The sequence below is a fragment of the Herpailurus yagouaroundi genome, unplaced genomic scaffold (genome assembly GCF_014898765.1).
Source record: "Herpailurus yagouaroundi ecotype Mexico unplaced genomic scaffold, PumYag 215, whole genome shotgun sequence".
Classification (NCBI taxonomy): domain Eukaryota; kingdom Metazoa; phylum Chordata; class Mammalia; order Carnivora; family Felidae; genus Herpailurus; species Herpailurus yagouaroundi.
In genome coordinates this window covers 8,863,023-8,887,910 of record NW_024412446.1, presented here as the reverse complement: position 1 = coordinate 8,887,910, position 24,888 = coordinate 8,863,023, and the positions used below count along the sequence as shown (strand labels likewise).

Here is a 24,888-nt window from a genome sequence, read left to right as displayed (position 1 = left end):
ACTCGTATTTGTGCTTTGTGCTTTGACACCAAAGCTTGACACCAAAGTGTGTGACTGTCGTACATCAACAGAAAGCAGCTTGGTAAAATGCCCACAGTCAGACTGCAAACCCAGAGAAGCCCCTTTCTGGCACATGCACTGGGCCAGGCCCCTCTGCCATCATGCCCGGCCCTAGAGCCTTAAGTGTGTGTGCTCCCCTCCAGGGGTGACCCGCAGGAAGAATGGGAGAGCTGTCTTAGCACATCTGCTCAGCACTAGCATGGCCCATGCTACTCCGCTTCCTCCCCATAATAGACAGCTGCGGGAGGCACGATTAACCCTCTTTTCACGGACGGCCAAGTTACCTACCTAAGGTCATCCGGCCACAAGTGGCCAAACTGGGACAGGACCTCCAGTCTGCCTGTTGCAAAAGCTGCTGCTTTTTCTACCTGGCCACTGCCAGCAGGGGCTCTCGCGGGTAGGCAAGGGAAGGCCCCCCCGGCATCCAGTTTTCTGTACCAGCAGCCGCCCTCCTCTTCCTCCTCAAGGCCACAGGGAAGGAGGCTGAGACCGCGAATCATCTCTTCCCTTTCCTCCCCCACAGCATACATTCCCGGCTCCCCTGAAGCGGGTTCCCAGAAGCAGAGACTTAGAAGGAGAAAATAGGGCAAAGCCCCTAACGGGAAACTGAAAGGGAATGGAACATTTCTAATCGATGCCTTTGTGCAAAATAACTTTGGCGGCACCAGTGAGGGGCTTCTCCGAAGGGAATGCCAAGGGAGCACGTGTCATCTCTGCCTGAGCTTCTGGTTCCCCAGCTGGGGGCGCTGGAGTGGCTGGGGGAAAGTACAGTGAGAATTCCAAGGCAGATCCAGGCCACCCACTTCACTTCTTGGAGCCTCATTTCCATGGCCGCCACAGGGGGTAGAGACAGGCTCCTATCTCAGTGGGTGTCGGGAGCAACAAACAAGATGACAAGTATAAAATGCTGAAAGCGTTTTACAATGAGTACTCCAGAAGTATTAGCCCCTCTTATAAATAAGTTCATTATTTTTAAAGTAATTTTTTAAGCTTAGTTTTTAATTTATTTTGAGAGAGAGACATAGAGAGCAAGAGGGGGAGAGACAGAGACAGAAAGAGGGAGAGAATCCCAAGCAGGCTCCGCACTGCCAGCACAGAGCCCAATGTGGGGCTCCAACTCATGTACCGTGAGATCGTGACCCGAGCCGAAGTCAAGAGTCGGACGCTTAACTGACTGAGCCACCCAGGCGCCCCTCGTTATTGTTATTTGTGGTCATCCTAGGTTGATTATGTGGCTCATGAGAAGGCACAGGTACAGAAAAGACTGGTGCCTTGCTTTCGTGAGATACACAGAAACCTTGTGCTGGCCGGAGGAGGCTAACTAAAGAAATAGAAAACAGAGACAATGTCCACGCTGCAGCGAGCATCGTAGGAACCGTGTGATGTCTACCACACGTGGGGTTGGTGTTCGTTTACTTGCACCAGGCCAAGCGTAACCTTTGGGTGAGAAACACACACCAGCGCTCCTAGAGAGAGCTTCTGCCTCAAGCCCCCTGCCCTGGGGAACTGGGCTGGACCACAAACAGTGCCCCAGAACCCCCTGCACAGTCTCTCTCAAAACCTACAGAACAAAGACCAAGGCCCGAAGGCCTGCTCCAAACGGTTTCCTCCTGGGAGGAGCCTTTCCGTGAGTATTTAAAACAATCTCAAAGACATGTGTACTGAGCCTGTCCCACATTTAGTTTGGCTGCTTTTCTGCTGAGCAAAAAGGGGGTTTTGAAGGAGGCGGCAGAGGGGGCCCGCGGCAGTGGGACAGAAGCTAGACAGGGCTGTAACCCCAATGACCTTCTGTCTCTGCTTCTAGATGGCAACATGACCCGAGGGGGCTGGCAGTCATCATGCAAAGATTGCTGGGAGCTAGAAGAGAAATGGAAGGAAAAGCAGAGCCTTAGGCAGGAGGAACAGGTGAGGGTACAGGGCAGGGCAAAATAGGTGATCACGACAGTGCTCATCATGGGGACTACAGCAGGATGGAAACTGTAACATGTCATTAAATAGAAAGTAGAGAATCCCCAGTCCCGTGTGTATGATTACAGCTACATATAAGTATGTGTGCGTGTGGACAGAGACCAAAAGGGAGTCGGAACAGTAAAAACAATTGTGTAGTAAGGCAGGAATGCGGGTGAGAGCAATATAGACTCGAGTTTTCTTAGATGGTGTTATGATAAATGTGTATTAGCTTAAAATACAAACCAAAGAAAAACCGAAGGGCAGTCGGGCAGGGCAACAAACTCAGGCTAACACCTTGGCCTTATCAATTACGGGTTCCCTTCAACAGCTCCCTCTGCACTCCCTGCTGGCTCCCCCAAACCCGCCCTTGCCTGGAGAGCTATGGAAGGGAGAAGGCAGCTGGTCTGGGTGGTAAAACTCAGAGAATCCCAGGGCACCTGGGCGGCTTAGTTGGTCAAACGGCCAACCCTTGGTTTTGGCTCAGGTCATGATCTCAGAGTTTGTGGGTTCGAGCCCCATCTTGGGCTCTGCACTGATGGTGTGGAGCCTCCTTGGGATCCTCTCTCTGCCTTCTCCTCATTCTTTCTGTTTCTCTCCAAAATAAATAAACATTAAAGAAAAAAAAAACTTAGAATCCCACGGGAGGGTGCGAGGACGGGTCTAGCCTTGCACTTGGCCAGCAAGCCCAAAAGCCACTTGGGCACGTGTCTGTGTCAGAGGAACAGAGACGTTTGTGGCAGCACTCCTACAATACACAGAAACCAGACGCAAGCAAGCGTCCATCAAACAGGGTAACAGCTACATAAACCGTGGTCCAGGTGTACAGTGAAACCCTTTTCAGCACCGAAGAGAAGTGAATCAGATATAAATATCAACAAGGACAAATCCTGAAAGCATAATGTTTAGTGAGAAAAGCAAGTTACAGAACGATATTACAGCATGTCAGCACTTAAACATGCTTCTAAAAAACACACCCAGCATGACCATATATTATTCATGGATTCATACATATGCTGTAAGGATATGAAAACCAATTATGAAGATACACACGAAGTGCATGGTAGCATTTCCCCCAGGGGAAAAGGAAAGAGAACGGCGCTGCACAGGAGTGAGGGGGAGTCTCCCCTTGGTCTGTATTAATGCTCCCATTTATCTCCATTTTAAATACCTGAAGCAAAAATCTCAGTTCTAGGTGGTGGCCACACTGGGTGCTTGTTACTATTTTTTTTTTTCCTGTCTGCTTTTTCTTTTTGTATGTTCTCCACATTAAACAAGACAAACAGAATGGAGCTGCTCAGGAGGTCCCACGGCAGTGCGTGGCCTGACCTCCCCAGGCCCGCAGGGCCAGCCCTTTCATTCCTGAGATCTATTAAAAACACCAGCATTGGCCCCTCACACTCTAATGATTGAAAAACACAATCTCCAAATGCTTTGTTTCTACATAATAACAATTTAAAAAAATATTTTTATTATTATTTATTTTTGAGAGAGAGAGAGAGAGAGAGAGAGAGAGAGAGAGAGAGACAGCATGTGAGCCAGGGAGGGGCAGAGAGAGAGGGAGACACAGAATCCGAAGCAGGCTCCAGGCTCTGAGCTGTCAGCACAGAACTGACACGGGGCTCGAACCCACGAACCGTGAGTGCATGACCTGAGCCAAAGTTGGACGCTTAACCGACTGAGCCACCCTAGGAGCCCCCCGTTTCTATACAACAAATAGGTTCTGCCTCAAATTCATGTTTTGAAAGGGGCGGGGAAGAGGGCAAAGTTAGGGAAAGAGAGAAGAGAATGGCAGGAGATGGAACAGGAAGGAGGGAAAGGGGAAGAGAAGCAGAAAGATGAGCAGGGAAAGAGGGCGACAGAAAAGCCACATAAGCCACATATCCTGCAGCAAATAGCCCTCACGCTGCTGCCGCCCCCTCCCCCCCTCTGCCCCCCCAGCAGCTGGACTGAAGGCACCATCCACCTCGGGGGCTGTTTTCCCAGAGGCAGGGCCTACATCTGTCCGTCTGTCCACTCAGGGCCCTACACAGACCTTAGGCTGTCTGCCCTCCCCAGAGGTTGGGGCCAGGGGAAGAGAGGAAGAACAAAACACTAGGGCCCCCCAACCCAGGAGAGAAGGGGCGCTAAGCCTCCCTGCAAAGAACACGGTGTTCCCTGACAGCCCGGATTAGTTAGACAATTGCTAATGGGATTTGCCTTTTGCCAAGTATGTCTAAACCCTTTCCTTAGAAAGGCATTTAAAACCACTTATAGGGCTCCAAATTCCCCAGTCTGCATAAAGCAGTTGGGGTAGGGAGGCCTAGGGCTTGGCGTAACCTGGCTACTCCCCTGAGACGAAGGAAACAGATGAGGCCAAGTGCCAGGGCCTCGGTGAGCCCGGGTGGCCTGGTGAAGCCCGCTGGTTAACACAGCCTGGGCTCAGTCCAGAGCCTAGAGGGAGCCAGTGACCAGCCGCCCGCAGCGGCGCGACCTTCGGCCTGGCCAGGCTCATCAAGGCCTGCGGCAGGCTCTGCGACGACCTCAAGATCCAGACTCTCGCATGGCCGCCTGGACGGGCGGGCACCTCAACAAGGCCTCCTTCAGTGTACTACTGGGTGGGGCTCGCAATCCACAGATGCTGTAAGTCCAGCTTGCAGGATGCCCAGAGGACCCCGGGTTCTTTCCGCATTACCCACTTTCATCCGAGTCTGTCAGGATAACACAGGGGAGCTCTGTCCTCACGTGCCTCAATAACAAAGTGACCGTCAAGATCAAGTTACTCGCTCACTGTAAGGCACAGACCAGGCCAGGTGGAGGTGGCTCACCTTGGGGGTAGGCAGGGGAATGTACCTGGCACTGCTCTGTGAAAGCACCTTCAGAACGCTTCCGGGGGAGACACCCAGCCCAGGGCACACAGAGAGTCAGGCGGGGAGCATGAACTCTCCCACACACAGCCTTGCAGGATTCACTGAAGACTGGATACTCAAAACAGCAGGACCTCTCTACTGCCCCTGTGTATGTCTGGAGTGTGTGCACACGATGATACTGTAATATAAGAAATACGTATGTGGCCTTCATCCCCAGTTCCTGACACCAAGCTCCTAAAACCCTTGTAATTTCCTCAGTGGCAGGGGTGAGAGGGACATTCTTTGTTGCGATATTGGGTCTTACAACATTTGGTCTCAGAGCCTGCGACAGGAGCTTCTGAGGCCCTTGAAATCTGGGAGTGACAAGTGTGTTGTGTGTAAGGAGTCGACCAATGGTGGGGGAGCCCTTAAATAACTTCAGAAGTTGGGGGCTGGTTGCCAGAAAGGCCTGATGGGAAGGTTGCAACTTCCAGATGAACCCCCTGACCTCTGGGGAAGGGAGAAGGTGGGAGGTTGAGCTAATCAACAATGGTCAAGGGGGTGCCTGGATGGCTCAGTCAGTTAAGCGTCCGGGACTCTTGGTTTGAGCTCAGGTCATGATCTCACAGTTCATGAGTTTGAGTCCCATATCGGGCTCTTCACTGACAGTGCGGAGCCTGCTTGGGATTCTCTCTCTCCCTCTTTCTCTGCCCCTCCCCAACTCATGCATGCATGTGTGCTCTCTCAAAATAAATAAACATAAAAAAAAAAAAAAACCACCAATGGTTGATGATTTAATTGATTGTATCTGTGTAATGAAATCTCCATAAAGACCACTAATTGGTGGGGTCAGAGAGCTCTGGGGGGGGGGGGCTGAATCCATGGGGGTGCTGGGAGGGTGGTGTGCCTTGAGGACATGGGGGCTCTGTGCCCCTTCCCATATACCTATGCATCAGTTCCATCCGACTCTTCCAGAGCTGCATCCGTTACAATAGACTGTTGATAGTAAATCAACTGTTTTCCTGAGTTCTGTAGGACATTCTAGCAAAGGACTAAACCCAAGGAGGGGGTCATGGGAACCCCTGATTTATGGCAATTGGTCAGAAGTATAGGACACCTGCACTTATGATATTAATGTCTGAAGTACGGGGATTCTGGTGGGACTGAGCCTTTGACCCGTGGGATCTGCCACTAACTCCAGGTCAACGGTGTCAGAATTCAGTCGACTTGCAGGACACCCAGAGAACCCAGGAGGTTGGTGTTGGGGAGAGGGAACCACTCACACATATATGGTATCAGAAGTGTTGTGAGTAGGGGCGCCTGATTGTCTCAATCAGTGGAGTATGCAACTCTTGACCTCAGGGTTGTGAGTTTCAGCCCCATGTTGGATGGAGAGATTACTTAAAAGTAAAATCTTTTTTTTTGTTTGTTTTTTAAAGAAGTGTCGTAAGTAAAAACAGCTCAGAAAATACAGACATACATATAAATACACCTGTTGAATGACTTTGGAAGTTGTAACCACAGAGTCACACAAGACTCAGAAATAGAGTTCAATCAAAAATAATTTTCAGAGTTCTGTGATGCTACGGTGAGTATAAAAGAATAGACAATTCCTTCAAGTTCAAAGGTAGCAGAGCTAGACCGGTGGCATTTAAATATCCTCAGATGCAAACAAAAGCGAAATCCAGCCAGGGGATGGTACAGCCTGGCAAGGAGCTGCCCGCTTCCAAGACTCGAGACAGGCCATCAGCAGTGATACCAAACCAGGGGCGGGAACCACAAGGGCTCCAAAGGTGGAGACTATCCCCGGTGTATTGAGGCACATGGGGACAGAGCATCCCTGTAAGGAACATGGTGTTCCCTGTGTCTCCAGCCCAGCTGGAGGGCAGGTACCAGTCACCTTTGCCTCAGGACCTGGCTCAAAGCCACGGCAGGTGTCCAAGAAATGATTGCTGAAGAAAAGCCTGAATGAACCAGAAAGGAAAGAAAGGAAGGAGGAGGGAGGAGGGAGGAAGGTAGGGAAGGAAGGAAAAGAACTCCAAGTTTGGAACCTACATGTCCCCACTCCTTGTCCTAAAGGAGCAGCTGATCCCCGAGAAGAGAGTCCGCCTGTGGAACTACACATGGGAACGTGACGCATGACAAGAGATCACACAAGCACAGGAGTTCGGAAGAGGGAGGTTTGCTCCATGAGGGAAGGCACTGGGGAGGCAGCATTTGAGCTGGGAGGATGGGGAGGATGTGCAGAATGGTGAGGGAGGGCTGGGGAGGGAGGCCATGAGAGATGGCAGGGATGGGGGGAGGACAGTGTGGACAGGGGAGCAGGAAGAAGTAGGGCTGGAAAGGTGGTTGAGACCAGACTGTGGAGAACCACAGCCATGAGGGCTTCTTGGTGGGGGATGAACAGTACTATGAGAGTAGATCTTCTGGAAGGTTCACTTGGAGCTGCTCTGCCATGTTGACGCATACAGCACACTGGGGCAGAGGAGGACGAGGTGGAGCAGAGGAAAGGAGGTGTGCTAGGTATAAAGGAACCCTGAGAACACAGGGAGAAGAGCCCTAGACAGGACCCCTCAGAGGACATGGCGGAGGAGAAATCCAAGAGACAGCGGGGCAGGAAACAGCCAGGAGTGGGGGTGGTGTGAAAGGAGAGAAGAAAGGATTTTAGGGGTAGCCCAAAGTGTCTGAAAACAAAAGCAAATGAAGCAAGAGGAGAATGGGGAGGTCAATAGACTGCAAATAACCTGACTCACTCCCATGTGGCCTCATCCGATTTTAGGCTTGCAATGTAACCACAGATCAAGTGGAAAAGGCCACATTTAGGGGCATCTGGGTAGCTCAGTAGGTTAATTGTCTGACTTCAACTCAGGTCATGATTTCACGGTTCATGAGTTTGAGCCCCGTGTGAGACTCTGTGCTGACAGCTCAGAGCCTGGAGCCTGCTTTGGATTCTGTGTCTCCCTCTCTCTGCTGCTCCCCTGCTTGCACTCTGTCTCTGTCTCTCTCTCTCAAAAATAAATAAACATTAGGCAAAAAAATTAAAAACAAAAAAGAAAATGCCACATTTATATCTCAAGGCCCACCTCCCTCCCAATTCCAGACTGCTGCATCTACACCACCACTCGGTCAAACTCAACATGGTCAGAATTAAACTACTGTTCAACTGAATTCCATATCGCTGCTGTCCACATGCCCCGCATCCAACACACAAGGCTTTCCCAGCTCTGCTGATGGGGACGCCTTCCCTCAGCTGCTTGGGCAGGAAGCCGTGGAGCTGTCTTTGACTCTTCCTTTACTCTCACCCTCCACATCGAGTCTGTCAGCAAATTCTAAGACTCTACCATCAACCTCTGTACAGAACCAGCCACATCTTGCCACTCCTGTTGCTACTATCCCTCCCGGAGCACCACCATTTTGCCCCTGGATGACTACAACAACGTCCCAACGGCTCTCCCTGCTTCTCGGCACAACAACCAGAGGGACCCTACCATTAGATTGTGGGACTCCTCTGCCCAACACCCCCCACCCTTGCTGGCCCACTTCACTCAGTGTGAAAGCCAAAGTCCTATTAACAAAGGTCCTTATGGGACCCTCTCTAGTCTAAGCACTCCCAAATTCCCCTTGCTCATTCTGTTCCAGCTACACCGGCCTCACTGTTCCATAAACACGTCAGGCATACTTCTGCCCCAGAGCCTTCGCACTGGCTGTTCCCTCTGCCTGGGATAGTTTTCTCTCTCAGAGAACCACAAGGTTAATTTTCTCATCACCTTCTCCATGGAGTTGATCCTGACCACCGTATTTGAAACTGTGACCCACCCTTGTCCTCCCAATTCCTTTACCTTGCTCTAGTTTTAATCCATAGTTCTCATAACTCAATACACCACACACACTATTATTTTTTTTGAGAGCATGCATGCGTGCACGCCAGTGGGAGAGGAGCAGAGGGAGAGACAGAATCTTAAGCAGGCTCCACACCCAGCACGGAGACCGACACGGGACTGGATCTCACAACTGTGAGATCATGACCTGAGCCAAAATCAAGAGTCAGATGCTTCACTGACTGAGCCACCCAGGCACCCCCACTTTGCTTTTAAAAATTATGTTTACTGCCTATCTCTTTCTGCCGGAATGTAAGCTCCATGAGGTCAGAGACATTTGTTTTTTTAGTTCATCAGCAGACAAGCACCTGGCATATGACATGCACATGACTACTATTTATTAAATAAAACATGACCAGGAGGTGCCAGTGACCTAAGAGGCCAGTGGCAGCTCAGTAATGGGGCCACGAGAACAAGAGGTGAAGCAGATTCTCTGAGCTCCATGAGGGCAGGGGCCACGACCTTACCATGCTGGTGGCCCTTGTAGCACGAGACAGGTCACGTGGTAGAAGCCAAGGAAATGGCTTGAGAATTTTTTTAACTCATCTTATTTTACGTTTTTTTTCTTGAGAATTTTGATGTTCGAGAAAAAGGAATGGTAGCTGTTTGGGACTGAATGTGTTACCCCCAAATTCATATTTGAAGCCCTAACCTGGGGATGGGGCCTGTGAGGAGGTGATAAAGGTTAAATGAGGTCATAAGGATGGGACCCTGATTGGATAGGGCTAGTGTCCTTATAAGAAGAGAAGAGACACCAGAGCTTTCTCTCCATCATGTGAGGACCCAGCAAGAGGGTGGCCATCTACAAGCCAGAAATCAAGCTGTCACTTGGAATCGAATCTCCAGCACTGTGAGAAACCAATGTCGGCTAGTTAAGCCACGGTGGGCATTATGGCAGCCCGAGCAGCCCGAGCCAGCAGCATTTACAGCTAAGAGAGACCCGAGCATTCCGTGAAGTGGATGGCAAGGAGCTAATAGAGAAAGAGAGACAAGGAGGTTAAGAAAGGGAAGGAAAACTGCAAGAGGCAAGAGCAAGACTCTAGAAGAACAAAGGCAGAATCTCAGAAAGCCCAGCTGGTATTTCTTCTAACAAGAAAGAAGAAAGGCGATGGGGGAGATGCCCAGACATTCTAAGTGATGCACCTGCCGACATAAAAGAGGTATTTCATGGCAGAGAGGAAGGAACAGGGACCTCAGGAGAGGCTGCGCTGTGGGACACCAACAGGGAGGAAGGGGAAGGCACCGGAGCTCAGCTCGTGGTCACCAGGGGAGTCTGGGGCCAGCCCCTGCTCCACACCCTCATCACTCTGCTCTGTTTCAGCCTGTGCAATGCTGTTCCCTGCAACCGCCACCCCCCACCCCCAGAACAGGCCATGTGCTTTTCTACCTTCTGGTTGGGTAGTCAGAGGCAGTTTGATACGAAAACTCATCTGCACAGGCACACCTCGTTTTATTTCACGTCACTTTACCGCACCTCAGAGATAATATGTGTGTGTGTGTGTGTGTGTGTGTGTGTGTGTGTGTGTATAAATTGAAGGTTTGTGGCAATCCTGTTCAAGCAAGGCCATTGGTGCGCCATTAAAAAAAACTTTTTTTAATGTTTACCATTTATTTTTTTGCGAGAGAGAGAGACAGAGCATGAGCAGGGGAGGGGCAAAGGGAGAGGGAGACACTGAATCCGAAGCGGATCCAGGCTCTGAGCTGTCAGCACAGAACCTGATGTGGGGCTCAAACTCATAAACTGTGAGATCACGACCTAAGCTGAAGTTGGACGCTTAACCGACTGAGCCACCCAGGCACCCTCACTGGTACCATTTTTCCAACAACATTTGCTCATTTCATGTCTCTCTATCAACATTTCAGGAATTCTTGCAATATTTTAAGCTTTTTCATCATTATTACACTTGTTATGGTGATCTGTGATCAGTGATTACAACTCGTTGAAAGCTCAGATGATGGCTGGCATTTTCTGGCAACAAATTATTTTTTGATTAAGGTATGTATGTCATTTTTTAGACATAATGCTATTGCACACTTAACAGGCTAACAATTTTATCACATGGTGTTGATCACATGGTGAGGATTAACTGACTTAATACATATGAAAATGGAACCATATTTAGCACATAATAAACACTCAATAAAAAGACTACACTGTAGGGAGGCCTGGGTGGCTCAGTCCATTGAGTGTCCAACTTTGGCTCAGGTCATGATCTCATGGTTCGTGAGTTTGAGTCCTGTATCAGGCTCTGTCCTGTCAGCACGGAGCCTGCTTCAGATCCTCTGTCCCCCCCTCTCTCTGTCCCTCTTCTGTTCGTGCTCTCTCTCACAAATAAATATTTAAATGACTACAAGGTAGTGTAAACGTAACTTTTATAGGCAATGAAAAACCAAAAAATTAATTTGGCTTTACTGAGACTATGCTTTATTATGGTGGTCTAGAACTGAACCCACGACACCTCTTCAGGTATATGTGTACTTGTAAGCACAGTATTGCTGACTGGTAAGATTGTTACGAAACGCTGCACAAGAACTTACTAACAACGTGTGCCTCTAACAGAAACCAGACCTTCTAATGCACATGGAACCCCCATATTGCCACGAAGCAGAAGACACTAAGTGACCTTGTGAGGCTAGAGGGAGGCAGAGGCAGGGAGCTGGGCACTGGGCTGCAGAAGCCACCTGGGCCACCTGTCCCAGAGCCTGAGGGAGCAGCCACCCTCTCGTCATAGGTAGGCCTGAAGCCCAGTGTGAGGCTGGTCATGGTGGGCACTCAATGTGTCCATCAGAAATATCAGCGGACAATCTGCCTCTGGGATTTCTCTTCTGGTCTAGATTAAGTATGACTATTGCATTGATCACAAGTTCAAGGACCTCGGCATGGTGCTCAAGGCCCTTTAAGATGTGGCACCGTTGACCTTATTGCACACTCTGCCCTACAATACACTACAGTATCCCACTCTGGCCTTTGCCCCAGACACTCCCTATCTAAATCCCATCCTCCAGAGCCACCTCTTCAGTGAAGCCCTCCTGGTTCAACAGCTCCAAGCCAGAGTCTCACCTGGACTCAGATTAGTCCATTGCATGGCTCTTCATGAGATGCTACCTTGAGAAGGATCCTGTGCTGCTCTCTACACTCTAACTTCACTGTGCTTTAGTGCATGTCTGGCTTGACAGGGCTGGAGGCAGGCAGATCAAGGTCAGCAGGCAATGCCTGCCAGGATGCCTGCAGGAGTGAGCCCTAAGTGGTCAAGGAAGCAGTCAGCACAAACCCTGTGCCAGGGAGACTATAAACCTGAGAGTAAGGAAGCAGGAGGTGGGAGCTGGGAGAGCGGGCAGGTCCTCCCTGAAGAGAGACTAGCACAGATGGCAGGGACCGTATGCCATGGAGCCAGCAGATGGGGAGCAGTGGGGCTGGCCCAATGCAGAGGACGCTGGCTGGCTGGCACTGGGTTCGGCCTGAATCTCACATTCTTTCACTGTGGCTGGACGGCCTCTGCTTGCCTGGCCACAGGGCCTCTCCAGGTGAGCTTTGTGGTCCTCAACTGAGGGCTCCTGGAAGTCGCGACCACATGTGTACTTCTCATCCCCACACCGCCTGGGCCTTAAGAAATGAAACCAAACCAGTGCGTCTCTGAGAACTCCCCCTTCTCTTCCTCCTCAGTCATGGTCAGCCACTTTCTGGCTGTCTAAGCCACGCCTAACAACTGCGGCTCTTAGGTCTGTAATATTTATTTATAGGTTTATTTATAGGTGTAAATATGTAATATTTATAGGCTGACAGCTGGGGAATCCAAGAGTTCCCTTCTTTGCTATCTGAAGGCAGACAGAAAATGATCAATTTAATTTTTTTGTGCCCTACCCAACATTTTACAGGGCACCCTCCAGCCCTAGGAGTGTGTCCAAAACTTGTGTTGAATCTTGCAGAGCTTGTGATCTTTCCTTATGAGGTCTCTGTTCTCTGCCAAGTACCTCACAGAGCAGAGACGGGGCACAGACGGCCACCTCAAACTACCTATACATGATATAGACCATCTTTTGGTAATTATTAGCTTCAAGTGACCCTACAGCCTTAGCACTGACCATCAGGAATACCTACATCACGCTGGCCCCCACATCCAGGAAAGGGCAGCTCCCTACCTCAGAGAGAAAAGATTCTGCTCATTGATGGCACACGCTCGGGAAGAAAGGTACCTCTGTGTGAAGTGGCCCCATGGTGGAGCAGAGCAGCCAAGTGAGGCCCAGCACCTGCTCTGCCCTCTGGGACAAGTGTCAGTCTTCTATGGAGACTTCTATGAACAAAATGGCACCGCCTGGACCAACACTTTGTAGTTCCTCAAGACATTGTCATACTCTGCTCTCTAGGTATTTCCTAATGTAAATCTACTCCTGTCCACTCAAGGGCAGCACTGGGCTACTCTTCTGGTTTCTTACTTCCCACCTGAGTTCAGTCCACAGGCTTGGTTGCTAGCGAGAGCTCAAGAAAGAGATTCCTATGCATTTAAATCTACTCTCCCTTTCTTCCAAAAAGGATCAGAGGAAACAGAGGAAAATACCTTCTGGAAGTGAAAACAGGGAAGGAAGAGCAAACGAACCCAAGGTCAAGGGCATACAACAAAAGAGGTGAGCTTTGCAAAGTTGCTAAAGGTGGTTACAAATTCAGCTCTGGGTTTTCCAGAGGCTAAAGCAAAAAAAAAAAAAAAATCCGGCAGGGTGGTGTGGGGGCGGGTGTCCACAATGAAATTCAACATGTATAAAAGGTGAAAGAAAAAAACAAAAAAATCCACCACTTGCTCAGGAGAAGCTCAGCTTCTGCTGGGTACTATAGGATAATTTCCTAAGCAGAAATTCCACAAGTGGGATTTCTAAATTAAAGGTTTAGTAGATTTTTAAAGGCCTTTGATGTGTATTGCCAATTGCTCTCCTGAAAGGTTGTCCTGATTTACATTTCTACTAGCAGTCTGATCTCTTCCCTACACTGGGGGTTATCTTTTGGTGGAGATGGTGGGGGTGGTGGGACTTCTTTGCAAATGAGATAGATACAAATTCAGTGTTTTCATGTGTAAATCATGGAAGTATGCTGAATATTTTCCATGTCATGAAAATGATATGATTATATCATATCAATGTACTAGATGAATTGCCTACCTCATATCTTATACATTTTTTTGACTAAATTCTCTTTTTTTACTAGTGTCTAAGGAGAGATCTTTTCCTATGAAAGATCTTTTCCTATGGTTATTTGCCATACATGTTATTAATATTGTTGGTTGCCTTTGTTTAAGCTTTTTGACATCCAAAAGTTACCTTTTTCATTGTAAAATGAAATTTCCTCCTTTTCCCCCCAAGTTAATCAGTTAAATGCTTATTAAATGCCTATTCTGTACCCAACACTGAAGTCTCCCAATTTTACTGAGAAAAGAGAGGATAAGTGGGGTGCCCAGGTGGCTCAGTTGGTTAAGCATCCGACTCTTGCTCTCAGTCCAGGTCATGATCTCACAGTTCATGAGTTTAAGCCCCATGTCGTGCTCTGTGCTGACAGTGCAGAGCCTGCTTGGGATCCTCTCTCCCCCTCTCTTTCTGCCCCTCCACTGCTCATGCTCTCTCTCGCTCCAAAATAAATAAACTTAAAAAAAAAAAGAGAGAGAGACAGGTTAAGTAACTAGCTCAAGGTCACTCAGCAGTAGGAAGTAGGGACAGGACTGGGTTGTTGGTGGCCTAGACTAGAGTGGTGGTATCAGTGAGGGTAGAATAAGACAAGAAACAGGAAACAATGTCCCAAAGATCCAAGAGGCCCCATGCCTAGTGAAGGTAGGACAGCTGACATTCTTTTTGGTATGTACATGTAAGATGCCTCCCAGTCATCAGTGACCGTATGTTCCAAGGCCCAACCATGTGACGCAGAGTCACATCTTATGTGACTCATTTGTGCGTGAATACATACATGCACACAGACATGTACAGAAGCTGGGAGAGAGGGACAGGAGAAGCCAGAACATGATTGGAGGAGTTAGAGGAAGACAGATATCAAAGACACCTGCCGGTGTGTAAGGGGAATAGGGAAGAGAGAAAACTCAGGAATGTCCCAGTATTGCTGCAAGGACCAAGATGAGAAATCTGTGGTCCTCAGAAGGAGTGGGGACGGCTGCATGTAGACATGGGCACTGAAGGGCAGCAAAGTCTAGGTAATGCTAAGGAAAGACCTGGAACTAGTCAGCGTACCAATGGGGCTCACCTGGAGTCCCTCCAAGAGCTTCTAGTCACAGCCCCATAACTGAGGCTGAGGAACACTCGCACTGGCTGGTTGCACCCGTTTCCCACTGTACAATGACAATAAGATGGTCACATCTCCTTTAAGTAATACACAGAGTTACCTTTGGAGTAAAGATTTGAATCCTAAAAGCAAGAAGGTGTATTTATTTATTCATTCATTCATTTTTAAGTGTTTATTTTTAAGACAGAGAGACAGACAGTGAGCAGGAGAGGGGCAGAGAGAGAGGGAGACACAGAATCCGAAGCAGGTTCCAGGCTCTGAGCTGTCAACAGAGCCCAACGTGGGGCTTGAACCCATGAACCACGAGAACATGATCCGAGCTACAGTCGGACGCTTAACCAACTGAGCTGCCCAGGCGCCACAGGACTGGGTCCATTTTTACTCAAGATTGTATCCCCCATGTCTGGAAGAACACAACATCTGCAAGAATACAGCCCTCAGTAAACAGTGGTTGAAGGAACGAATAAATGAATTGAGAGATCTGAAGTTTTACTTATCCTCACAAAGTGGCAATTTAATGCTCTGCTCAGTACCACTGGCCAAAGGTCATTCCTGATACTCTTCTCAACAGATACTGCTCCTACGTCTAGGCACTCATATTGTTAAGTCTCTGTGCAAACACAGTGCTGCAAGGAAAAAGCTTTGGCATCTTCTTTTAAGTTATTCAACTTGGTCCCTTCACTTCTGGACTAGTAAACAATGTTATTATCACTCAGCTTTTGTTTGGAAAGGGAGCTCCTTTCATCTTTTCTTATTAATAGGAGACATGAGCCTCCATGGGATGCCTGGCTGGCTCGGTTGAGTGTCCGACTTTTTTTTTTTTGAGCATCCAACTTTTGATTTCAGCTCAGATTATGATTACATGGTCATGGGATGGAGCCCCATGTTGGGCTCCACACTGATAGCTTGGAGCCTGCTTGGGATTCTCTCTCCTTCTCTCTCTGCCTCTCCCCAGCTTGTTAATGTGTTCTCTCTCTCTAAAAATAAAAATAAATACCCAAATGGGGTCCCTGGGCCACCAGCATCAGTGTCACTTGGGGGCTTGCTAGAAATGCAGACTATCAGCCCCACCCCACCCAGACCCAGGAAATCTGAGTCTGTATTTTCACAAGGTCCCTAGAGGACTCTTAGGCACATATGAAATGCAGAAGCACTGATTTAAAATTAAATATTAATTATTTGGAAACTTTAGCTCCCAACAGAGCCATATGCTTACTCTAAATGGTGAAGAAAAAGCTTAAAAAGAACCTGATGAGTTCTCCTTAGCTGTGGAATTTGTGGCTAAATTTTGTCTTTTTTTTTTTTTTTTTCTTTCTTCACTCCCTATAACACAAGCAGCACTGAGATCTCAGATGTTAGCTGTGTCTGTCTAGGGCTAACCAGGATCTGGTAGTACGGCTACAAAGGAAATGAGTTTAATTCTTCTTTTAAAATTGAGATGTAATTGACATATAAGAATGTATTTAATTCTTAACAGACCAACTAAGTGCTTTACCAAGAGAAAACCGGGCTGGATGAAGGCTGGGAAGGAGGTTTCACATAACAGAGAATAAAAACACAATTCGTCTCACTTAATAATCATTATTTCTGAAAAATGCCATGATTAGTACTTCAAGTCCCAGTTTTCAACACTCTCAGGACATTGGTTTTCTCACCAAGAAGGCACCAGCCACTCAGCCCTCACTCTTGTGCTTCAGTAACCATGAAGTGCTTTATATACATTATCCTATTAATGCTCCCAGCAATTCTTTGTGGCAGGGATTTATCATGCCCATTTTGCAGATGAGGAAACTGAGGTTTAGACAGTCTGACTGATGGAACCAAAGGTCACTCTTAGGTCTGTTTGACAGAACCCTTAGGATTCTGGCCAAGTCATTTGGGAGTGTGTGCTCCATAGCCCAAGGGCATGAGAACCCACCAGGTCAGGTGGTGAGAAGTAGCTGTTTCACCTGGGCTGGTCCTTTTTTTTTTTTTTTTTTTTTAATGCCTTTAATGAGGTGTAATTTACATACTGCAGAATTCACAGCATGTCATTTTTGAGACGGTAAGGAACATGAACATGTAATGGAAATAAAGATGTCCTTTTCCCTCTAAAAGAAAAGCCAAAGAGGTGGTGAGCCCAGATGAGCAGGTCTCCAGGGATCCCAGGGAGTCGGGAACGCCTACCTTGGATTCCATACAGCCGGTTGAGGCGTGACCGCCGGGCCTCATCGGTGTAGGGGACAGCGAGCCAGGGCATCTCACTGAAGTACTGTTTGAATGAGTCCTCTGACCTACAGAGACACACATGGAAACAAGGCTCTGTTACCCCTGAAAGTGCCACCGCAGAGTCCTCCCCACTTTCCACCAAGTTACACCCAGGGCTCTGCAGATGCCAGCGCCTCTGAACATCATGCTCCTCAGACACCAGGCTACAGGGGGGCATTATTCTACCCCTTCTGGTTACCGCGCAGCAACAGCCTCCACACGACAGGCGGATGGGAACTGAACCACCAGGCCATTTCAAGTAGCCTGTTCCTGTGGATCCTACCAGTTGAACTCATGCCCAAGTTTCTCTTTCCAACACGGGCAGGTGGTAGTTTTATAAGAAGCCTAGATGTACAGCGACATTGCGGTCCCCGTGACACTTCTAAATTGTGCATATAACAGTCCTATGTACAGGAGCACACTTTTAACTGAGCATAAACCTATGATTCCATGTATAAACAACTCTAGGAATGACAGATCTATCCAAAGTGATAAAAAGCAGATCAGGGGCTCCCTGGGGCTCGAGTGTGGGGGTGAGAACTGACCAAGAAGGGGCAGAAGGGAACCTTGTGAATGACAGAAATGTTCTATACTTCACTGTGACAATTACAGGGGTACATACATGGGTCAATATTCACTGAATTGTATGTCCAAAATGTATTCATTTCATTGTATGTAAATTACACTTCAATAAAGTTGATATTTTTTAAAGCTTTAAAAAAAAATGATGCCTGTGGCACCTGGGTGGCCCAGTGGGTTAAGTGTCTGACTTCGGCTCAGATCATGATCTCATGACTAGTGAGTTTGAGCCCCATATCAGGCTCTGTGCTGACAGCTCAGAGGCTGGAGCCTGCTTTGGATTCTGCATCTTCCTCTCTCTGCCCTTCCTGTGCTCTCTCTCAAAAATAAATAAACGTTAAAAAATTAAAAAAAAAAATAAAAATAAAAGAGTGATGATTGCTCATCCCCAGTTACATGCAGAGATGGGAGCTGGGAGTACCAGGGCTGGACCATGGGCCAATACACCAAGCATGGCACAGTGCAGATATCAAAGATACAAAATGCTGGGGCGCCTGGGTGGCTCAGATGGTTAAGCGTCTGACTCTTGATTTAGGCTCAGGTCATGATCTCGCAGTTCATGGGATCGAGTCCCGCATTTGGCTCTGCACTGGCGGTACGGAGCGGGCTTGGGATTCTGTCTCTCTCTCTCTCTCTGCCTCTCCTGTGAGCTCTGTCTCTCTCAAAATAAATAAACTAAAAAAAAATTTTTAGAAGATACAAAAGGCCCTCAGTGTGTTGGCATCTCAGAGATCCTTCTGTGAACAGGAACTTGAGAAGCAGAAGCACCTGGTGGCTCGGTCTGAACCAGAGTTGGAGTTTTGTGATGAAGGAAGGTCACTGATGAATAAAACCAGCAAGGGGGCCTGCAGCAGAGGAAGCTGAGGCTAAAAGGACCAGACGTACTCCAGGACGAATGTCTGCCCTTCTGGTTTTTAGGACAGCCCCCAGGCGAAGCACGAGGCCTGAGCGGAAAAAAATTATAGCACAGCCATCCCAGATAGGTGTCACATTCCATTAGCCTCCGGTTCTTTTCTTTCCATCCCTCCCCCACCCCACCCTTTCATCACAATCCATAAAGCTGAACGAATCAGAAAATTGCATCCTAACCTCAAATGGCCTAGGCCGGAAGTGGGACGTGCCCCAATATTTACAGCAAGAACAGGTTTTTCTCAGCTCCCCTTCAAACAATTGCACGAGAAAATCTAAAAGGCATCTGTCTGCCAATCATCCCAGATACGCCTTCCCCAATTCCCATCTCCACGCTCTACACTTAGCAGGCGAGAAGCGTAAGGCAAAAGAAATGCATGTTAACCACCTTTGGGGAAGGGAACCACACGGCCACTTTCCCCAGCACGCGTTACCTGTCCGCACTAACAAAGATGATCTCAAATTTCTGGCCTGCCTCCTTGATCTTCCGGTAGGATTCCACCAGGACCCGGGTGAGGCTTCGGCAGGGTGGACACTGAAAGAGGAGAGTGAGATCCTATGGTTTGACCCTGTACCTTCGTCTTCTCCTGCCTGCAGAGGCCAGGTAAGCAAGACCCAAGTAGGACTGGGATAGCAAGACCCAGCTTATTAAAGAGGCAGAAACAAATGTGCCCCTTGTAATGGTGAGCATTCAGGATAGGCTCTTCTCACCTCCACGGCGTGCCAGCAGGCAGCAGTTTAAATGAACCCCCTTGGAGACCAGTAGAAGCCTCATCAGAATGGGTGAGGAAGACTACCCTTTCAGACCAGTCAAAAGAAGAATTTTCTTGCTGCTATTATCATTCAAAATAATAAGCGCTCGTGGCATGTAAGCCATGCATCAGGTGCAGGAGGAAGTAAGAACACCAGGAAGTGATACCCAAGCAGTAACACCCCTAGAAGCCAACCCCAACTGGTCTTGGTGGCAGCATCGCTGCTTCCTTCCGTCTGGACTAAGGAGGGCCTGAACACTCACCCAGTGTGCGGAGAAATAGACTCCCACGTGAGACCCCTCCAGGCTGCTGCTTTCCAGGGACTGTCCGTTATTTCTAAGCAAGGGCCCCGCAATGACTTCCCTGAAGGGCTTAGGTCCCCAAGGGAATTCCAAACCTGAAACAGGCAACAGGTGGTAAGAACGTTAAGATTCTTCCTTGGGACTTCTGACCCAAGAGTCCTCACAGCGGCAGGGCATGACAGCTTTATCATCAAATAGTATTTGTTAACACACGCATAGGATCTGGAGCTAAAACCCAGGAATGAAGGCAGAACCTTATCCACGGCACAGCCCCACCTACCTTCAAGACAATGGTTCCCGAACCTGGGTGATCATAGGACCCAGCTCCTGGGGGGCTTTTGAAAAGTACAGAAGCCCAGGTCACGCTCTGAGTCTTGGGATCCGGGGCCAAGGCTGAAGATCTATGTCCAAAATAAAGCAAAACCAACTCCCCAGGGAAGTCTGATGATGGGCCAGGATGGGGAATCACTGCCTCATGTATTAACCATGAGTTTCTTCAAGTCCAACCCCGGAATCTCAGTGGCTCTCCATTCTGACGGCATTTCAGAATCAGCTGGGGAATTTTAAAATATGATGCTCCTGGGACCCACCCCCAGAGATTCTGATTCAGTCAGTCTGGGTTGGGGCCCAGGGAACCAAGTGAGAATTAAATCCAGTAAAAGGAAAGAGTAACACTCACTCAACCCAGATGTTCTCCATTCTGATGACACTTAAGCCCCAGGCAGGAAGAGCAACAGAACAGCGTTTTCTCACAGGGTGGTCTGTGGACCACCGCCTCAAAAATCGCCTGGGGTTGGGGGAGGGGGGAATGGGAGACACGCAGACTGACTAAACGTGCAGATGGCCAAGCCTGCCCTGAAACAAATGGTCCCAAATATCTCTGGGGATGGAGCTGGGAAATCTGCATTTTTAACAAGATCAGAGTAGAGAGAGAGTGCGAGTGAGTGAGTGAGTGAGTGAGTGAGTGAGTGAGTGTGTGTGTGTGTGTGTGTGTGTGTGTGTGTGTGATCTGCGAAGGTGAAAACTTGGTTCTACCATGCCTTGGGTTTTACTGAGGGCAATTCTTTGAAGCAGGTGAAATTTTTATTTGGAAAACCTGTGACCAGGGTTGAATCCCCTAACTGATAGTAAGTGAGGAAGGGAAGACCTTAGGATGCTTTTAAGACTCCAGTGCCAGTGGGACAGAAACAGACCTTGGACAGCCAGTGAGCAGAGTGATTAGGGCAGCCTGCACCGGGTACATCACCAAGGCCAAGGCTGCAGGACTTGGGCAGCACCAAGAAATGAAGTCAGTCACCCCTGAGGCCAGGAGAGCAACATCAAGACTATGACTCTGCTAGGGTAATATTTTAAAGAGGAAAAAATCTCACAACCGCTTAGTTTGCCTCTAATTGTTAAAGTGACGGCTGCTGTGGAAACAGCACCAGAAGTCCATCTCCAGGCTCTCGTTGCTTCTCAATGACCTCCTCAGCCCTCAGAACTGAACTTCCTTTTTCAGATTCCATCTCCTTTGGCCCATGAATGAAAGCCTCCAAGGGGGACATTCTGATCTCTTTAAAAACGTTAACCATGACTTAGAGAATACTATAACTTCATCAATTTCATCACAATATCCTCTAGCTAAACAAACGCCCTCAGATATATTTCATTTGTATGTTCTCTACCAGTAGGGACGGTCAGGGTAGGGGGACAGAACGGGGAGTACGGGATGGACACGCCAAGGTCCTACCTTCTGGGTCATCACGGATCACCAGCAGCCCATTCCTGCACACGACCTTCCCGGTGGTGGCGTCTAGGAATATTAGTGATGGAATGTTGGAAATTCGGTATTTGTTCCAAAGTTTAAGCTGTAAGAAGCAAAGTGAAAAAGGTGGTTAAGTCCAAACCAGATCAATCGAAGCATCCTTTTGAGCCCCATCAGGCCTGAGGGGCGAAAGAACTGGAAAACACTGCTGTACAGGGAAATGAATAAGTGAAGCTACAATCATTGGCCTCTGTGGTCTGTGACAGGGGAGGGGAGTCTGAGTCCCATCCAGGCTCAAGCTGTGACAGAGGCCAACAGAAGACCACACCTGTTCTAAGACAGCTCTTCTCCCCCACCTCTCCCACAGGCACTTCCTCTAAAAGGCATAAAGATGAAGGGTGCCTAGCTGGGCTCACTTGATTAAGTGTCCGACTCTTGATTTCGGCTCAGGTCATGATCTCATGGTTCATGAGTTCGAGCCCTGCATTGGGCTCTGCGCTGACAGTGCAGAGGCTGCTTGGCATTCTCTCTCTCTCCCTGTCTCTCTGCCCCTCCCCTGCTGTCTCTCTCAAAATAAATAAACTTTAAAGAAAAGCATAAACACAAAGATGAATTAGGAAATGAACTACATGTGCACCCCCAATACCAGGTGGTTAAGGCAGGAAGGGAGGCTTTTTGTTGGTGTCTCTGAACCCCATCAGCAGGCAGGTGCTCCCCTGCTTCCCGGCTCTGCTGTGGCACCTGAGCTCCAAGGGAGAGGGGACAAGGGTATCCCAACAGAAGACCAAGTAGCCAGAATCCGGCGCTCTCCCCACCACATCGGTTCCTGCACTTGGGAGTATGGGCAGTCGCTGTGTGTGTCATTCACCCACAAACACTAGGGAAGCAACATCCTGAGCCGGCTCCAATTCTTAGTTCTCAGTGCCACTCAAAACAACCCACAATCTACTGGCAGGTTCGATGTTGCCTCAGCCAACTGTCAGAGGACCAGGGTCTAGGAGGGGTGAGGCTGAGAAAGCACGAATGCAACAGCCCGGGACAGGAAGCTGAGGATGTGCAGACTCCTTTATCAGCTCCCGGCCATCAGAGTGACCGCCATTCGGGGGGGGGGGGGGGTCCACTGGGTGCTCTGGAACTTAACTGCCAAGCCCAGAAAGCAACATAATTAAACAAAATGTCCAGCTACCAACGGGAAATGGCAGAATGGCCCAAATGTCTAACTACCAACGGGAAATGGAAGAATGGCCCACTGCTGATTCAGCTGCAGCCTCCCTTCCGGGGGCCTGGGGCCCACACAGGAGGGCTGGCCGCCTGGGCATTGGCAGAATGGGGCGCGGATGTGTCAAGGGGAAGCAGGCACCAGAAGTCCAGCTGCACAGAGCAGATTATTATTGTTTTTAATTCAATCTCAAGCAGCGAAGGAGTCGGGTGGGGTATCTGCTACAAAATGTTAGGCTTCCCCTGTCTGTGGAGACCTGGGTCTTGGCAGGAAAGGTTGTGGGACCCCACCTGGAACTGGGTGGGCCCTGCCTTTCCAGTGGGCTCCCAAACCAGCCCTTCTAACAGGAGCGACTCTGCACATACAGTCGGCAGTGACCAGTACTACATCATTCCAGAGAAACCTGATACAGGCTTCAGATCAAACATTTTTAGGAGGAAAGGCCCAACAGCAGAACAAGACCATCCTGCTGCTGGGATTAGCTTCCTAAGTCTGCAAGTACAAGGATCCAGCCAGGTTAATAATTTTAAAGGGGGGCAGGAAGGAAGATGAAGGGATTTATCTGATTTAAAAAGTAATTATGGGGGGGGAGTAATTATTGGAAAAAATGAGAAACACAGCAAACCGTAAAAACTGAGATAAAAATCACCCATGACTCACCACTTAAAAAGCTTGGGCAACTTTATATTTCTACCAGTGGCAAACGAGAGCCCATTCCTCAGTATTCTTACCAATATTACTTAAAAAAAAAATTTTTTTTTCCCTCAATGTTTATTTTTGAGAGACAGAGACACACAGAATCTGGAACAGGCTCCAGGCTCTTATCAGCACAGAGCCCGACGCGGGGCTCGAACCCACGAACCGTGAGATCATGACCCAGGTCAAAGTGGGACGCTTAACCAACTGAGCCACCCAGGCACCCTCCTAGGGTACATATTTTGGCGAGTAGTCAGGGACGGCATCTTTGAAGAAATGGCATTTGAGCACAGATCCCGGATATGAGATGGGGCTAGTCACGTGCTCATGGGGGAAGGCCACCTGAGGCCCAGGGCACCTGTTAGAGGCTGGGAGGCAGATCAGAAAGAAGGCTGGGGTAGACACAGTCAGATAGAGTCGGGGAGAGGGGCCACAATGAGGTCAGAAGGGCGCTCTTGGCAGATCTTTAAGGCCCTGTAGACTAGTAAAAATGATGGAATTTTATTCTAAGTGTAACAGGAAACTACAGAGCATTAGCAGGGGAGTGGTATGATTTGATTTACAGTTTAAAAGGTCACTCTGGCAGCCCTGAGGGAACATACTGTAGGGGAAGACAAGGAGAAGGCAGGATCTGGAGAGGCCAGTGCAAACAGCCCAGGCAGAAGTTGAGAGCAGTGAGGAGGACCTGGGTTATAGCAGAAGAGAGTGAGGACATGATGTATTCTTAAGACAGTCAATAGAGTAGGTTGACAGACTGAATATGTGGAAGGGATAAGGGAAAGAAAAAGATGAAGGATGTACTATGGTTTTGGAGTTTGAGCAAAAGTGTGTCAAGGGGTCCTATGAACCAAGATGAGGAAAAATGGAGGCAAAAGTTTGGGAGGGAAAGATGGAGATAAGAGAGGTCAACCTGAGATGCCCATTAGATGTGCAAGGGGAGATTTCAAGGAGGCACCTGGACTTACAAGTCTAGGCTCTGGGGAGCTGGGGGGCATGAGCTATAAATCAGGGATTGTCGCTGCCTGGATGCTGTGAGGGGTCATGAGCCTCCATGAGGTTATCCAAGGAGAGGACAGGCTACAGAGGACAAGGCACCCCAGAGCAGAGCCAGGGACCACCCACAAAAGACTGAGAAGGAGTGACACATGACATAGAAGGAAAACGGGGAGACTCCGGTGTCCCAAAAGGCAGGTGGCAAAAGTGTTTTAGGGAGAGAGTACACTATAGTGTCAAATGCTGCTGACACGTTGAGTAAGATGAGGGCAGAGAACTGACCAGAGATGTGGCAGCTAAGTTTATTCACGACCTTGACAGTCAAGGAGGAGTCAGTAAAGTGAGGAAAAAAGAGTGAGTTGGAAGAGGGAGACAACGGGATGCAGCTCTGTCCGGCACACACACCTAGAGGGGCCCTGGGACCAGACAAACTCGAGTCGGCTTCCCACACGAAACACCA

At 48.8% G+C, this 24,888-nt stretch overlaps 1 protein-coding gene across 1 annotated transcript in view; it reads right to left on the bottom strand.

The window, feature by feature from the left end:
* NXN (nucleoredoxin) overlaps window positions 1–24,888 on the bottom strand; it is a 164,931-nt gene that overhangs the window by 8,250 nt on the left and 131,793 nt on the right. Inside the window, exons 3-6 of the mRNA XM_040455094.1 lie at window positions 21,506–21,623; window positions 19,738–19,871; window positions 19,157–19,257; window positions 17,154–17,260 (exon numbers count right to left, since the gene is read on the bottom strand). Of these exons, the coding sequence (XP_040311028.1) occupies window positions 17,154–17,260; window positions 19,157–19,257; window positions 19,738–19,871; window positions 21,506–21,623 (460 nt within the window). The remainder of the gene's footprint in view (window positions 1–17,153; window positions 17,261–19,156; window positions 19,258–19,737; window positions 19,872–21,505; window positions 21,624–24,888) is intronic.